This window comes from Neopsephotus bourkii, unplaced genomic scaffold, assembly GCF_033783945.1.
Source record: "Neopsephotus bourkii isolate Nb327-2 ecotype Australia unplaced genomic scaffold, CSIRO-AGI_Nbou_v1 NB_659, whole genome shotgun sequence".
NCBI lineage: Eukaryota > Metazoa > Chordata > Aves > Psittaciformes > Psittacidae > Neopsephotus > Neopsephotus bourkii.
The window spans coordinates 7,892,049-7,907,479 of NW_026901158.1; the positions used below are offsets into that span (position 1 = coordinate 7,892,049).

A 15,431-nucleotide genomic window follows, 5' to 3' on the forward strand; every position below is an offset into this window, starting at 1 on the left:
TGAGGTTCTCTATGTACATACAGCTATGTCTTTATCTCCCGTTCCTACTTGCTCCTCAGGCAAAGCTGTTTCTCCTGCAGGAGGCCAAACCCCCTCTGAACATGGGGACACTTCACGGGCAATGCGTTTGTGAACCCAGCACAGCAAACAGTATGGGCACCAAGTTGGGGTGAGCTGTGATGGAGCTGAAGCTGACAGGATGTGATTTTCCTGCCTCCTACAAGCTAAAATCAAGCTGTTTGGGGGTTTTGTTTTCGTGGGGAGGGGGAATCAACCCAAAGCTCCATATACACCGCTTGCACCAGGAGCAGCAAAGGAAGAGTGGAGAGCTGCTTTGTGAGCCCGAAGGTGTGGGTAGAAGGGTTTTATTAGCTCCATTTGAAATATTTTGTCTCCATTCCCATTTAGCAGTGGAATCTTAACTTTATTTTAGCTTTAAATTTAGATTTTCAAAACAGGCCTGTCAAATTAGCAAAAAGGAAATTTGATTAGCGAATGGCAGCGGGATTGAGATCTTTGTTTTTCTCTGTGCATGATTTGGCTTGGAAATCACTTTTACCCAAAAATACCCCACTGGAAAGTGGGTTTTAGCTCCTCAGTGCTTCCGAAGTGGAAAACAAAGTTGGAGGGGGTTGGGGGGTGGCGCAGAGTAGCATTTGTGGGGCTCTAGGAGCTGCCCTTGAAGTGCAAGGGTTAGCAGGGATGCTGAAACCAGGGGGGTTTGGCATGGGGGTGCAGAGCCCCCTCCTGCCTGTTAACCCCTTGGTGCATCTGGCATCTATTCCCAGGCCATGGTTGGTGGGAGCACATCCCAAAGGACACAAGTTAAGAGGGGAGGATGAGGAAATTAAACGGTGGAGTCAAGTCTGATAACAGCCATGGGGAGGGGAGGGCTGAGACCTGCGATGCCCAGGGCTGCCCTGCAGAACCTTCCCAGGGGGATGAATGCCCAGAGAAGCTGTGGCTGCCCCATCCCTGGCAGTGTTCAAGGCCAGGTTGGACACAGGGGCTTGGAGCAAGCTGCTCCAGTGGAAGGGGTCCCTGCTCATGGCAGGGGTTGGAGCGGAATGAACTTTAAGGTCTCTTCCAATGCAAACCAGGCTGGGGTTTTGTGAAGGATGTTTTAAGGGGGCAGCTTTCCTTGCAGAGAGCCCTGTTTGAAGCCTGTGTAATGAGTTCATCAACTGAGCATCCAACCTGTCAGCCCTCACAACCCTCATTGGGGTCACTCAGTGGGTGAGCAGAGGTGGGTGCTGCTGTGGACGTGCAGAGGACTGAGAGCAGCTCCAAAGCTCCAGCCTTGCCCGTTCCCAGCCGCCTGTCGTCGGTGCCTGAATTCACAATTACTCACAGATGCTGCAATTACGCTGCGACACCGTGTCAGAGCCCTCACGGCAGCGCCAGCGTGTGCACAGGGATGGGGAGGGTGTTATTAGCCTGTTATTATCCATTTACCCAGCTATCCCGGCTAATCAGCTTTCAGATGGGAAGAATTAATTGGTTTCGTTCGGAGCACCAGGCATGTTTAATTGAAATGGATTCTTTCCCATTTCCAAATGGGCACTTTCCCTGCCGCTGTTGGATGGGGAGGGAGGGCTGCAGCCTTCCCATCATGGACCCTCACTGCTGCAATAGCACTGCCCTGCAATGCTCCCTCCATCTGGGAAGGAGCTCTCATTTCTCCATGTACCTACATGCTCAGACATGCTCCAAACTCTGCTTGCAGCAAGTGCAACTCCCACATTGTCTTGGTCCCTTGTCATGCATAGAGCTTGGCACATCATCTTGGTGGCACTCGGGTGGCATCACTGTGATGCTGTTTTCTGTGGGCAAGGGATGGACATAGGAGATGAGAGTCCCCAAGGCTGCATACAGGGTGCTTGGAGGTGTTGAGAGCTGTGTGCTGGAATAAAACCACTATACCCCTGGTGATGCTCACCCAAGAAAACTTGGGTTTACTCCCAAGAAAACTCCTCATGGCTTTGCTTTTCCACTGCTCCCAGCCCCGGCATTGTTTGGAGGCATCACCCAAGGACTGAGCGATGGGAACTCTGTGTTCTTGAGCAGGAAGACTAAAAAAGCCCTGAAACACTTGATAAATTTTATCTCTGTGCGAAGTCCAAGTGAGGTTAATGGGAGTTAAGTGTATGGTTAAGTGCTGTACTTAACTGGGCTCGTAATAACCGGTGGGAATAGCTATGGTGGTTTGGGAGAGGAGGTTTGTGGAATTGCTGAGCTCCTCCGTCTTTGCTTTAAATCAGAGCCTTTGATTTCCCCTGTCTGTGATGCACAGGGGCACCAGTGCATCCCTCAGATTGCATAGATGCAAATGGACAGAACTTTTTAGTTCTATTATTCACCTTTTTTCCTCTGGTGGGAAATGTCCCGTGTACCAGTGGAGGCTTTTCTGTGGGGTACAGGTGGCTGCAGTAGCTGCTGTAGTGTGAGTTACGATGCCAGAATTGCAAAGTACCTTCAGATGCCAAATACTCCAGACACATGCATGGAGCTTTTATCCCCGTTATTTAGTTTGAAAGCTCTCCCTCTACCCCCTGGAAAGCAGTGGTTCGTGCTGCTGCCTTTCAGAAAGATGCTCATTGTGCTGAAGTATTTGCACTTTAAATATGGTAAGGCACTTGTTTTTACACAGTGGGCTGGATCATTCCCAAAGCAGCTGCCAGCTCTGAGCCTAGGAATAAACCTTTTAAATAAACCCACCTCAACAAAATGAGCTCTTACCCTCCACTCCTGTGAGCACAACAGCTCCTTGCTCCATAAGTTGTCTTGAGATGTCCATAGAATCCCAGCCTGGTTTGGGTTGGAAGGGACCTTAGAGCTCCTCCAGCTCCAACCGCTGCCACGGGCAGGGGCACCTTCCACTGGAGCAGCTTGCTCCAAGCCCCTGTGTCCAACCTGGCCTTGAGCACTGCCAGGGATGGGGCAGCCACAGCTTCTCTGGGCACCCTGTGCCAGCGCCTCAGCACCCTCACAGGGAAGAGCTTCTGCCTAAGAGCTCATCTCAGTCTCTCCTCGGGCAGGTTCAAGCCATTCCCCTTGGCCTGTCCCTACAGGCCCTTGTCCCAAGCCTCTCTCCAGCTTTCCTGCAGCCCCTTTAGGCACTGGAGCTGCTCTAAGGTCTCCCCTTCAGGAGCCTTCTGTTCTCCAGGCTTCCCCAGCCCAGCTCTCTCAGCCTGGCTCCAGACCAGAGCTGCTGCTAAATAAACTCTAACCCCCTTTTCCAGTCTCTTGCCTGTCTGTGCTGCACCTTGCATGGAGCAGCAATGCAGAGGAGACCTGATCCATCAGCAGGGTTTGGGCTACTCCAGGGGGTTTCTGTTCCTTAATGCTGCAGTGACTTTGTCTCTGTGCTTTGCCACCTTTCCTGGACAACCATCCAAGCTATGGCAGCCCCCAGAAGCTGGCAGGTTAATTGAGCAGAAAGGATGCTGTACCGTGTCACTCACCGGCACTTGGAAGCTGGAGGCACAATGTGAATTGTGTTTGTGTTCCTTCATCCGGAGATGTGCAGCTCTTATTAGATTAATTTTTTCTTAATATATGCAGAATATATAGTGGGAACAGCATTAATTCCTGCTAATGGCTGCGAGATCCACCGAGAATTAACCGCATTCTTTGTAAATTAGCGAGGAAGCAGATAAACACAATTATTAAAGAAGCAAGAAAGGTACTTTTGCAACAGCACTACATGTTGCTCGTTTATCTGACGAGTGTTCTTTACTTCTAATTGTATTTCATCACTTGCTTGCAAATGTTCTGCTGACAGATACTGGAGTAATCCCAGGTATTTGAGACCTCTCTTTGGCATTTGTTAAACCTCTGTTTGGAAAGGGTGAGGAGCAGTGGGGGAACTCAGGTATTCCCCCGTGGATGTGATTCTGGGGAGGCCCATGGGAATTGCTGCTTGAGTCAGCAACTCGCACCTTTTGATGTCTGGTGTCCCCAGTGTAAGAAGGGCATGGAGCTGTTGGAGCAAGTCCAGAGGAGGCCATATGAGGGGCCATGAGTATCCAGAAAAGCAGGCATGATCAAGCTGCTGTTAATGGTGATTTCAGTGAAACCAAGCCAAAACTGAGCTTTAGAGCACATCATTGCTCTTCTCTTTCATTTAGGAAGATACCAGGGCCACACATACCCTCTTCTTTGTCCCCTTTGGTAGTTGATGGATTCCCATTTGCCCTTCCCCTGGCAATGTACCTCTGGCTGGGATGTGGCCATAGGGCAGCTCTGATGACATTGGGATGCTCCTCACCCCAGATGGTCAGGTTTTGGGCTTTGGTCTGAATACAGAGCAGAGAGGAATGGTGCATGGGTGGTGGCTTGCTGGTTTTGAGGGACTTCCCTTTATGCCTGTGTTTAATTGCAAGCTGCTTTGTGTATTGGCACAACTGTGGGCTCTCAACCTGTAACACATGGTGATCCTTGCCTATGAGACATCGCCTGTGCTGGGAGAGAATTACTGTGGATATGGTGACCTCATTTATTTGAAAGCAAGGCTGGTTGTTCTTAACTCAGGTGAATTTTGGCTCCCCTTTGGGATATGGCTAAGGTGCAGTACAGGTACTGGGTTTAAATGAGCTGAGCATTGAACATGTGGAAGGGTCTGTAGGAGGCTGGGCAGGGAGGAAGGATGGGGCTTAGTAAATGAAACTCCTTGGGAGAAAATAAAGCTGCTGTTGTCTGAGGTTTGTGCTCAACCAGGCTGCCCGGGTTAGGGAAACATGAGGGTGAATGCATACGACCTTCTGTGTTGTAAAGCCCTCCATCACCCAGGGCAAGCTCTGGGTTGGTGGGTCAGCAGCTATGGGTGAAGTGTTCAGCACGTATTAAAACCACAGTGTATGCAACCTGTGCTCAGGCTTTATAAAGAGCTGGCAATCAGGTGCTTAATAACATCACCTCCAGCCCTTTTCTTTCATTTCCCTGCAAATAAATGCCTTTTCTTTTTCACATCATAAAATGCCTTAGGAGTCATTTAGAATTGTTATCCTAGTGAGATGTGCAGCCCAGGATATACAGGCGTGTTCGCTCTGATTGAGGGTTGTGTATTTTGATGCTTGCATACAGCCAGTGCCTGGGAGACCATTCAAATAAACATTTACTGGAACATCACATTGCATGTCTGAATGGCACAGAAAGGCTGATTGGCAGGTCCACTCCTCCTTTTTGTTTCCATTCTTGGATGAAACAGCACAAGAAAACTCAGCGTGGCTTAAGGAATATAAAATTATATGGAAATGGGACTTGTTTATTTTTCCTTAACACAGGACAGTCAAAGATTTTAAAGTTATGGTTCCCACAGCAACTGTAACTCTCATCTCTTGAGCGTGTGTTATACTTTACAAGACTGTATATGCCATTAAATTTATGCCCTGTATGTGTATGTGCAGCAAAGCAAGCAGAGTGGCCGTGTGTGATGGATCTGCACGAGCCTGATGGAGCCATCCTGTGGGAATCCTTCCTTTTAAACCCCCTGAACTCCCTTATAGCTTGCACTAGTATAAGCCCATTCAGAGAGGGTGGTTTGTGGGTGCTGTCAGCTCTGGGTAGCGTTAGGTGATATGGGTATGGTAACAGAAGGTGATGCTTCATCATTACTGGAGCTCGATGATGTTTTAAGAGCAATGGAAAAGAGGGGAAGAAAAGGCATAACACAGATCTCTTAGGGCCACAATTCAAGCAGCCATCCCTGCTCAGCAGAGCACTGAGGCATGTGCTATAGTCTCATGGACTGTGATGGGAATTAAACACACATTTAGAGTTAAGCGTGTGGTTAAGCACCTTGGTGAAGCAGTGCTCAAATGGGGATTTGAAGCATACAGGGAGAAAATGCTGTATATTTTTGGTAGATTTGTCCTGTATCATTGCTATTTCTTATGGGGAGGTGGAGTGGAGTGGTTTGGAAATCAGGATTGCATACACTTCTCTTTGGAGTATATCTATGTGTGTGTGTGTGTATCTATAGATCTTTAATCCTGGTGTTCAGCTCTTCCTTGCTAGCCTTCATGCTGGTTTGCTGCCTGTCCTCGGCCTCAACCTCATGCTCTGCCTCAGTTCCCCTGCCTGATGGCAGGGGGTTGGAACTGGATGAGCTTTAAGGTCCCTCCAACCCAACTACTCTATGATGATTCTTAAATGATCCTTGCTGCAAGTCAAGCTCCCAGTTTCTCATGCCATCCATGCAGCAAGAGAGTATCTTTACATCCCTGGTTTATAGGGTTGCATCCTTTACGCAGCAGAGGCTGTGTGAGGACTGAGTGGGCTTGGTCAGGTCTGTGCCCACAGCAACATCCCAAGATGGTACCCAGCGCCTTCCCCTACTCCAGATGCTACTGCTCCCCTTCTATCCATGAGCCCTGCTTTCCTCTTGTATTAGATACAACTGCTTCTTACAAAGCCTGCTCCCAAAGCCCTGGCTGGTGTTGTCCTGACTCTAGGAAAGAGAACACTAGAGCATCCTCTCCCCAGCCTCGCTGTTCCTCTAAAGCCAGAGGGATTGTGTGCTGTCTGTGGGTATGTCCTGCATCCCAGGAGGGTGAGGAAGCAGCAGGATGCAGAGGAGGTCATGATAAATGGCACTGCGCAGGAGAGAGAAGGCTATGAGAGATGTCTGCAGAGAGCAGCCTTATTTTTCATTGTTAATGATGGGAAAGAAGGTACAAACAACATCTTAATTCCGATTTGCAGGAGAAACGTTTCAATTGAGATGTGCAGCAAAGAGGAGAAAAGCGATAAGGCGAAGGAGCTCTAGGGAGAAGCTGGAGGTTTGCTCTGGAAGGGGAAGAAGCTGATGCCATGCAACACAAAGTGTTATATGGAGTATTTTTCTTCCAAAATGGCGTCTGGTCTGGCAAAGGGATCTGCTTGTGGATCTGGGAGGAAGAGGATGGACAGACCGGGCTGCCCACCAGTTGACTTGGGCTTCAATACGAGTATCTTCTTAAAGGTTGGACCAGATGATCCTTGCTGGGATTCCATGATTCTCTGAGTTTGGCTGCAGCAGAGTGTTTGGATGAGAAGGTTGACTGCAATTCACAGATGCTGCTGTAACAGCCAGTGTGGGTGATCCCAGCTCTGCTTCTGGTTGTGGTTTGTCTTGGGATGTGGCTTTGGAGGATCTTTTCCTGGTGCTGTGGCATTTATCGGGTCTCTGTGCTGCTGTTGTCCATCATTTTCAGTTAAATAAATTAGAAACGTGTTAGCTTCAATTACAGCATGGCTAAAACCTAATGCAAATGTTTGCTACGCCTGCTCAGGCCATGCTGCTTTATTATAGCCCTTGGCAATGGCAGAGGAGAGGTTTGTGTCCTGACCTATGGAGCTCGGAGGTTTGGTGGTCCTTGCTGGTGGCATTTCCCCCTTTGCTGTGCTGTTAGGTGATGTCTTACCTGCCTGCTGTGTCCACGTAGTGCTCTCTGCATCTGGGTAGACCTTGCAGTGGAAGAACAGAAGGATCTGTGGGGTCACTGCTCTGCCCTCAGGTCTGCACAGAGCACAGGAACACCCTGAAGCCTTCATTTCTCATTTGAAATAAAGCGTAACTTTACTGAAATAATCCAGATTTGATTAAAAAGCAAGTAATAAGAAAGAAATTTGACAGTGATGGATAACCCACTCCCACCATTGGTAAATTGTCCTGGTGCTTAATTACCTTCAGGGCCAAAAAAGAAAAGAAAGGCGTAAGTACAGTGTGAAACGCTCTGAGGGCTGTGTGGTTATTGCTGATACATGTTTGCTAGCCATGGTTCACCCATTGGATGACAGAGGGTGATGTGATGCTCCGTCATCAGGGTCCTGCTTGCCCCAACTCTCTGTGGGGTTCAATGGGGGGTTCTTGTGCTGGTCAGAGCCTGGCTCTCCCAAGGGACTGCCCTTAGAGCAGTGGCTCTGGTTTGCGAGCCCTGTTGAACTTAGATGTAGGTAGGATCGGGCTGGTGGTCTGCACAATGAGGAATGATAATTGGATTTGGATGTTGTGTGGCAGCCATAGTGGATTCAGAGTAGGAAAAGAGACAGGGATATTTCTTCCTCCAGGGCGAAACCTTGTGTTGATGTTCGGAGGAGGCAGCAGAAGGGGTTCAGATCAGCGCTGGCTGCAATGCTGTGCTATTTGGTAGCAGTTCTGCTTTGACTTGCAAAGGGATGCTTTGGTATAACAGGTCTACCTAGCCTGAACAATGTGCTCCAGCTTGGGACCTTCTTCTGTGACTTTCTTGGCATGGTGGTGGGCAGATCTTTAGGACTTGCTTTCCTAATGGCTGGGCTGTGTGGCTGCGGGTGTGCTGTGTTTGCAAAGCTGCAGGGCTGGAGGAGCCCTATGGGGGCCTCATCACATCCACCCCATTGTGGAGCAGAGCTGACCAGGCAAAGTCCAGAGCCTGTTGCAAGGAAGTTTGTCTGGAGCCCAGAGCAGCAGGACTACCTTGTCTTTCACTGCTTTGGTAGGGAAGGGTGATGACTTGTTACTTGATACATCCTCTTGCTGCTCAGAAATTGCCCAGCATCTCGCACAGATGCCCAAACAGTGATCACCCTTCAGGTTGGCAGCTTCATAATTCATGTCAGTGCCCAATTTCTTTGACTTTGAGGTGGCTTCTTCCATCATTTTCTCCTGTGCTTCAAATAAGTCCCAGCCTCTCCACTTTCCAGCTTCAGGTGGGGTTTGCTCCAGTGCTCCAAGCCCTACAGTTCTGCACACACGGAGCTTGTCCCCACCAGCCCCTTTCTTTCCCACTCTCCTCTTCTTCCCATCCTCCTCTTCCTCCCATCCCTCCTCCTCTCTTGTGGGCCTCAGCAACCCAGTGGCTCCCTCTCAGCCACGCAGGGCATGCAGGAGCACAGTGGGAAGGACATTACGTGGGAGAATATGCATGTTCACAACTCGGAGGATTAAAGGCCCATGTTCTTATCACTGCAGAACAGAGTATTATAAATCCAGCCTTAGAATACCAAATCCCTGAGCGGCTTGGCCATTGTTTGGGAATATTAAAAAGCTCGGAGACAGAAATAATCAGTTTCCGAATGACACATTGTCAAATAAAACATTTCTCATATTATCCATTCCTTCCTCTTTCTCTTTCCCGCTCCCTCAGCTGGATAATTTAACATGAAAAGTAGATTAAAGTGAAGCTGGCTTGAATGCCTCCTACCTTTGACTCCTTTTTTCCCCTCCTTTTCCCCAGCAAGCATTCCCAGGATGTGCAGTTGGTTAAATATGCAGCTGGTAGCATGGGGTCAGGGACAAAAGGAGTATGTTGAAAGCAAGCTGCCTGCAATGAGCCCATGGGTGGTGGCACAGGCACCCCCAGCCTTTCCCAGGCACAGAGGGGACCATCGTATTGATGGCTGGTAGAGCAAAGATCTCTGGGTCATCCCCAAAGGATGCGGGAGATGTGGCTGCGTCAGCTTCCTTGAGCCAATCCCATCATTCCCAAGCCACCAGAGGAACGGCACACTAATAACTTCTGTGCCTTTATGCCTTCTCCTGATCCCTTCCAAGCAGACACATCTTTAATTGAACGTGCTGACAGGTTTATCTGCTCCACTCTGTTCCCTGAGGGCAGAGACAAGGTGAGCCCAGCCAGGCAGCTCCTGCACTGCTGTGGATACATGGTTCCTTTCCCTGGGTCCATCTGGAAAAGCTGCTCCTTGTGCAAGGCTTTCGCAGTCATCCCTGACCTTTTCAAAGCATCTGGGTTGTCTCTGGTTGTGCTTTTCCAGGGAGGGCAAGCTCCGCTGTGTCTGTAGTTGTGGAGTGTTCTGCCCTGCACTGCAGCCACTTCACAGTTGCAGAACATCCAGGTGTGAGCTGCATCCAGCTAAGAAGCTCCGAGACTTGGTGGTGAGGCTTTGGAGAAGGCTTTTCCCTGTACTCATGTCCATGATTGTTCTTAAACCCTTCTGTAATGTGAAGCCCTTGCTTTGCTGGAAGGATGCTAGCACACAAGCTGGATGTGGTCTTGCGATGTGGTTGATCACATTGAAGCCTGTGGCCCTGCTGTGTCCTTGTCACTGGGTCTCCCTTCTGGAGTGTCTGCTGTGCCATGGTTTCTCTCCTGCAAACTGGACTTCCAAGGAAATGGACACGGTTTGGTACAGGTGGCTCATGCTAGGGAGCTCCTGCGATGCTTCAGGTTCTCCATGCATCAGTCGCTGCACAGACCCAAGGAAATGCACGTCTGCCCTTCCAGGCTGAGGTGTCCAGACTGGTTTTTGCTTCTGAGCATGGAATGCCATTAAGGGTCCTTATCCCATGGTCCTTTAAGTGCTCTATTACTGAAGGGCATGAAATGGTTCTGCTCACCGAGCCCTACCCTTCTCCAGTGCAGAGATCCCTGAGCATCTCCTGGATGCTAAAATACCTTTCCTGATGGTAACATGCACTGGGAAAGTCATCTAAGCAATGCCTTCCTGAATCCCCAAGCCCTGCTCCTGTTAGTTACGATTAGGGGGCAGAGAAGAGGGTCTTGATGTGGGAGAGGCTGGGCTACTCTATGTAGCAGGTCATGGTGTGGGGTGGTCCAGGGAAGCATCTTTCCTCTGCTTTTGCTCCCAAGGCCTCTCCCCCACCTTAACTCACCCTGTGAGCTGCAGTTTTTGATGCCACCTCTTTACAGCTGATCCTACTTGAGCTTCTTGTACAGCTCCATGCTTTGCTTCCAATGCAGAGGGAACATTTGAACCTCTTCGCTTCGCTTTTGCACACTGTCAAGCTGTGGGCTGCAGCATCCCCTGTGCCACAGAAACCCCTGCCCTGGTGTCCCAGGTTGGGCTGCAAAGCCCTGAGGGCTCCCGCTGCTCCAGATTTGTGTCCTGCTTTCCTTCTCTGCCACAGGATAAAATTACTCTGACCCTGTGGAGATGAAGAGGTTGTTACATGCGCAGCTCCTGCCTGTATGGGCCGAGGTGGCTGAATTTAGGTACTTCCTAACCCGGCTCCCTTGGGAGGAGAGGCCACTTCCATGGATATCTTATAGCTATTTAGGAAGTTGGGTTTTTTGGTAGAGTTTCATTATAATGTAATTGGGGGCTGTATTGAATACAGTTTAGAGGTGGGTGAAGAGGAGAGCTTTGCAGAGATGGTTTTGGTCTGGAATATGTTGTGCTGTGCCTCCAGGTCTGCAAGGCTCATCACAGCCAGAAGTGCTGGAGCTGGGGTCAGCATCCTCTGTGTGATGCTGTGTCTCTTTGAACATTTACAGCTCAGGGGTCAGTGGCTGGGTTGTCTTAATGAGTTTTTTTCCTCCTAAGTGGTGGGATGCGATCGCCTCCTTGTCCATCTCCCCCTGCAAAGTGTCAGGGAGGGCTTGACCACCTCGGACCGCTGTGTGGGTGAGCTGGGGGGGATCCAAGGGGTGTGTGGTAAGAACAAAGGCTCTGAGAGAGGGGGCAGAGCTAAGCCAGGATGTGACTGTGCTATTTTCAGCTAAAAGCCATCTCTAGCACCCTGCTTACCTGCCTGGGATGTCCTACCTAGGGGTGGCAGCTCCATGAACTCACCAGTGTGTGGATTATGGAGCACTGATGAAAGGGTGCTCTGGGGATAGGAAAGGAGAGGGTCCATGGATGCTGACTGCAGCATCTCCCTAACCATCCTTTTGCCTTCTGCATCTCCTGACCCATCCCTGTGCCATCTGCATCTCATCACCCATCCTTCTGCATCTCCTGAACCACTCTGGCACCTTCTGCATCTCGTCACCCATTCTTCTGTATCTCCTGGCCTGTCCCTTTTCCTTCTGCATCTCCTCACCCATCCTTGCATCTTCTGCATCTCCTCACCCATCCTTCTGCATCTCCTGACTTGTCCCTGCAGCTTCTGCATCTCCTGATCCATCCCTTTGCCATCTTCATCTCCTGACCCTTCTCTCCCTTTGCTCTCCTCTGCAGGGTGGGCTGATCGCGCTGCTGCTGCTCCTCCTGGTCTTCATGGTGGCTCTGTACGCCCAACGGCGCTGGCACAAGCGCCGCCGCATCCCACAGAAGAGTGCCAGCACGGAGGCCACGCACGAGATCCACTACATCCCCTCGGTGCTGCTGGGCCCCCAGGCCCGCGAGAGCTTCCGCAACTCGCGCCTCCAGGCCCACAACTCCGTCATTGGGGTGCCCATCCGCGAGACCCCCATCCTGGATGACTACGAGGATGAGGAAGAGGAGGAGACGCCGCGGCGGGCAGAGCCCAGCACCAGGGAGGATGAGTTTGGCAGCCAAGTGACACGGACGCTGGAGAGCCTGGGCCGGGGTGGGGATGAGAAGCCTGACTACGAGAAGAAAGGTCTGTGGCTTTTCTATCTCTTCTGTCCCTCTCCACATCTCCTGCTAGGGTGTCTGTCCTATATGGGGTCACCTGGAGAGGATGGCTCATCCCCATGGCTGGCACTTGCCTCTGCAGGCTTTGGTTCTCAGCTGTCAAGGTGGTTTGCAGACCTTGTCTTGGAGCTGCTCTTCCAGAGATGGGAATCACTTCTGGATGGTGATGGGGAAACTGAGGCATGGTTGCTATAAGACCTCAGTTGTCATTGCCAGCCCTAAGGACCAGGTCCCATGGACTAGCATAAACTTTTTACTGTGCTTTGCTGGTGGTTCAGGTACCATTAGGGGTATGTGAGCATGTGCTTGGAAGCTCCACATAGATGTAGATTCATGGGATCTGACCTGTTTCTTTTGTCATCATCTCCTTCCAAAACCAGTCCCCTGTTTCCAACATGGTTTGGAAAGCTGATGGCGTGTCTGGTCCTAGCAATGGCAGAGACTGCTGTGAACCCCTGGTTGGGTTTGAGGATGCTGGATGTGGGAGCAGAGCTGGCATGTCCTTAGGGAGAGGACAGAAGAGTCTGGGAAGGAGTCACTGCTGCTGCAGCAGCGCTGGAACTCCTGTCTCCTTAACAGGATGGGAATGCTGGGATTCATGCTGTGGGTACGTGCTAGGACAGGGGCATCCATCAAGCCTGTCTTTACTCTCTAGGTGGCAGGAATGTTCATCGTTTTGCTTGGAGCAGGGCATCCGTTCTATGGAGTGAATGTGCCTGCGCCGGGGCTGCTTCAGCCTGCTGAGCCATGGGGCTCCTCAGAGAGCTGCTCCATGAAGCTGTATTTTCTGCTCCTGGCAAAACATCCCCGTGCTTTATGCTCTGAGCAATCAGACAAACGATCCTATACTCGCCCACAAACAAAGTCATCGGGGCTAGAGATTTAAGGCGAGAGCACAGGAGCTCTGAGTGGAGCTGGAAATGGCAGATCAGATAGTTCTGATTGAGGAAGGGAGTGCAGAGCTGAATCTGTGTGGATCTAATGGATGGACACAGAATGTGAATGCTTCCCACCCGTGGTGTTTGGCCTGGCTGGGAGGGTGTTCTGTAGCATCTGTAGGTCAGATTAGAAAGAAGCCTCTACAGTTCCCTATGTGAGTTGTGGCTGCTGCCTCTCCCTATGATGCTGGCTGCTTGTAAGGTACAATGTGAGATAGCACCACTGTTGCAAAGGATAAATCCCTGATAGTAGGCGCATAGAGCAGGGCTGGGGTGCCCATTCCTGAGTAGTTGAGATGCTGCTGATGCTTTGTGCCTTCTCAAAAGGTGTTGAGCTGGGATTTCAAGGAACTCTGGTCCTTTGCCGTTCCCTTCCCCAAAGCTCTGCCCAGCTCAGAAAGTAAGAAGTGGTGGGGTCCCTCTGGGTAAAGCAGTCCAGCATCAATTGGACCAAAGGCTGGACATGAAAGCACAGGCAGACATGGTCCTCTGCAGTTGCAGTGTACATGATGGTACCCATTTCTGGCTGTACCAGGTATGTGGGTGCAGAAGGGGTGCCCTATGGACTGGGTTTGGCAGCAGTCCTGCATCTATCAGCCTTCTCCTGGGACGATGGGAGAGACCAAGCCATGGGTGACAGATACTTGTGGTGTCTCTTCATGTGCTATTGGAGGGCCATGAGGAGCTCTAGGAAGAGGCCAGTGTGAGAGCCTGTATGAAGCCTATGCAAAAGACTGCTCTGTATTTACTTGTTCTCTTAACTGCAAATATATAAAACCCATGTTGCCAAGTTGTGTTGTTCTGCACTTGGAGAACTGTTTCCATGAGGGCCAGGCAGGGTTTGGGTGTTGATGTGTGGGCTGGAGGGACCATGGACTGCACGGGTACAACTGTGTGACTTGGGAGAGGTGTTTCGCCTGCGTGGAGAAGAGCAGCTCTTTCCCCAGGGTGTTTTGGCTAATGCACACTTGATTGCCTGCATCTTTAAAGCCTGTCTCTCAGAAGCTGCAACACCCACCTCTGCTTATAGAAATGTCATTAGAAGCCATTTAATGCTGTTCACCTGCAATGCACAGCGAAACGCATTTGGATAAACAAAAGCAAAGTACATTAGTGCTAATTGCTGAGTGACTGCAGCAGGAGCGAGGAAGGGATGCACCGGCTCTTGGGTGATACTGGACCATCCCTCCCTTTGTCCCATGAATGTCTGGGGTGCTCATAAAGACTGAGAGGACCCTGTTGGAGCACCCACAGTGGCACTGCTGGGGGATAGGGATGGGGACAGGGACCCTTCTTGGCTCCATGGAGGAGACAGCAGCTCTGAGCAGCGCAGCCAGGTAAAGCCCAGATGTGTCGTGTCTGGAAAGCAGGTTGCTGCACTTGCAATGGTCTTAAGTGGTGGCTGAGGTTGTGTTTCTTCCACCCTTGAAGTACTTTTTATTCCTCTTCTAAATAAGGTTATGATGATGGTTATTGTTGCTCAGACCAACACAGAGGTACCCAGGGGTCAACCTGCCATCCTCTAATGCTGATCTGAGCAACCCCGTTGGCATCCCGCTTTGTGTAAGGCTGTCTGTTAGCCTTCAGAGATGTTTCCCCAGCCCTCTGCTCGGTGAGAATGAACAAATGAAAGCCTTCATATGTTGTAACTGAGCTACCTTTTTTATTCTTTCATATTCTCTTCTTTGTTTTGCTTTTCTATAAATTATTTAGCGTTGTGTGAGTGGGGAAGACAGCAGTAACTGCATTTCAGTCCTCTTCAAAACATAATAGTAAACAAGATCTAGGGCAGAATATTAAACCGTCTCAGGGCTTCAGGAATTGGCAATAAAGAACTTCTTATACTGACTGAAAATACCCCCTAAGCCAGGGCTGCAGGCTGCCTGCGGGGCCAGGGCTACCCCAGGCTCAGAGAAGCGTTCACAAGTGCTCCCGTGATGCTGCTGAGCTTTGCATCTCGCATGGAGGCAGGTTTGTGCCTTGCCTGGACTGATCCTTCCAAGGCTGCCAGTTCACCGTCTGCTTGCTCCTAGATGGGCATTTTTCCCTTTTGGATGAGGTTTTGCTCAAGGAGTTAAGTTATGGAATGTGCTAATAATGTTATCCCTTTTCTGAAGCTGTTTGGAGCCTGGGTTGCCGAGGATGAAGCGGCTGTAGTTCAGATGTAGG

The 15,431-nt window shown here is 50.3% G+C and overlaps 2 protein-coding genes across 4 annotated transcripts in view; one reads left to right on the forward strand and one right to left on the reverse strand.

Moving 5' to 3' along the window:
- The window catches only part of TRIM32 (tripartite motif containing 32), a 477,288-nt gene that overhangs the window by 323,732 nt on the left and 138,125 nt on the right, over positions 1 to 15,431 (reverse strand). The gene's annotated exons all lie outside the window — the stretch shown is intronic.
- Positions 1 to 15,431, forward strand: part of ASTN2 (astrotactin 2) — a 327,690-nt gene that overhangs the window by 70,092 nt on the left and 242,167 nt on the right. For both annotated transcript variants that reach the window (XM_061352931.1, XM_061352932.1), the window contains exon 3: positions 11,905 to 12,289. In XM_061352931.1, coding sequence (XP_061208915.1) covers positions 11,905 to 12,289 — 385 coding nt within the window. The remainder of the gene's footprint in view (positions 1 to 11,904; positions 12,290 to 15,431) is intronic.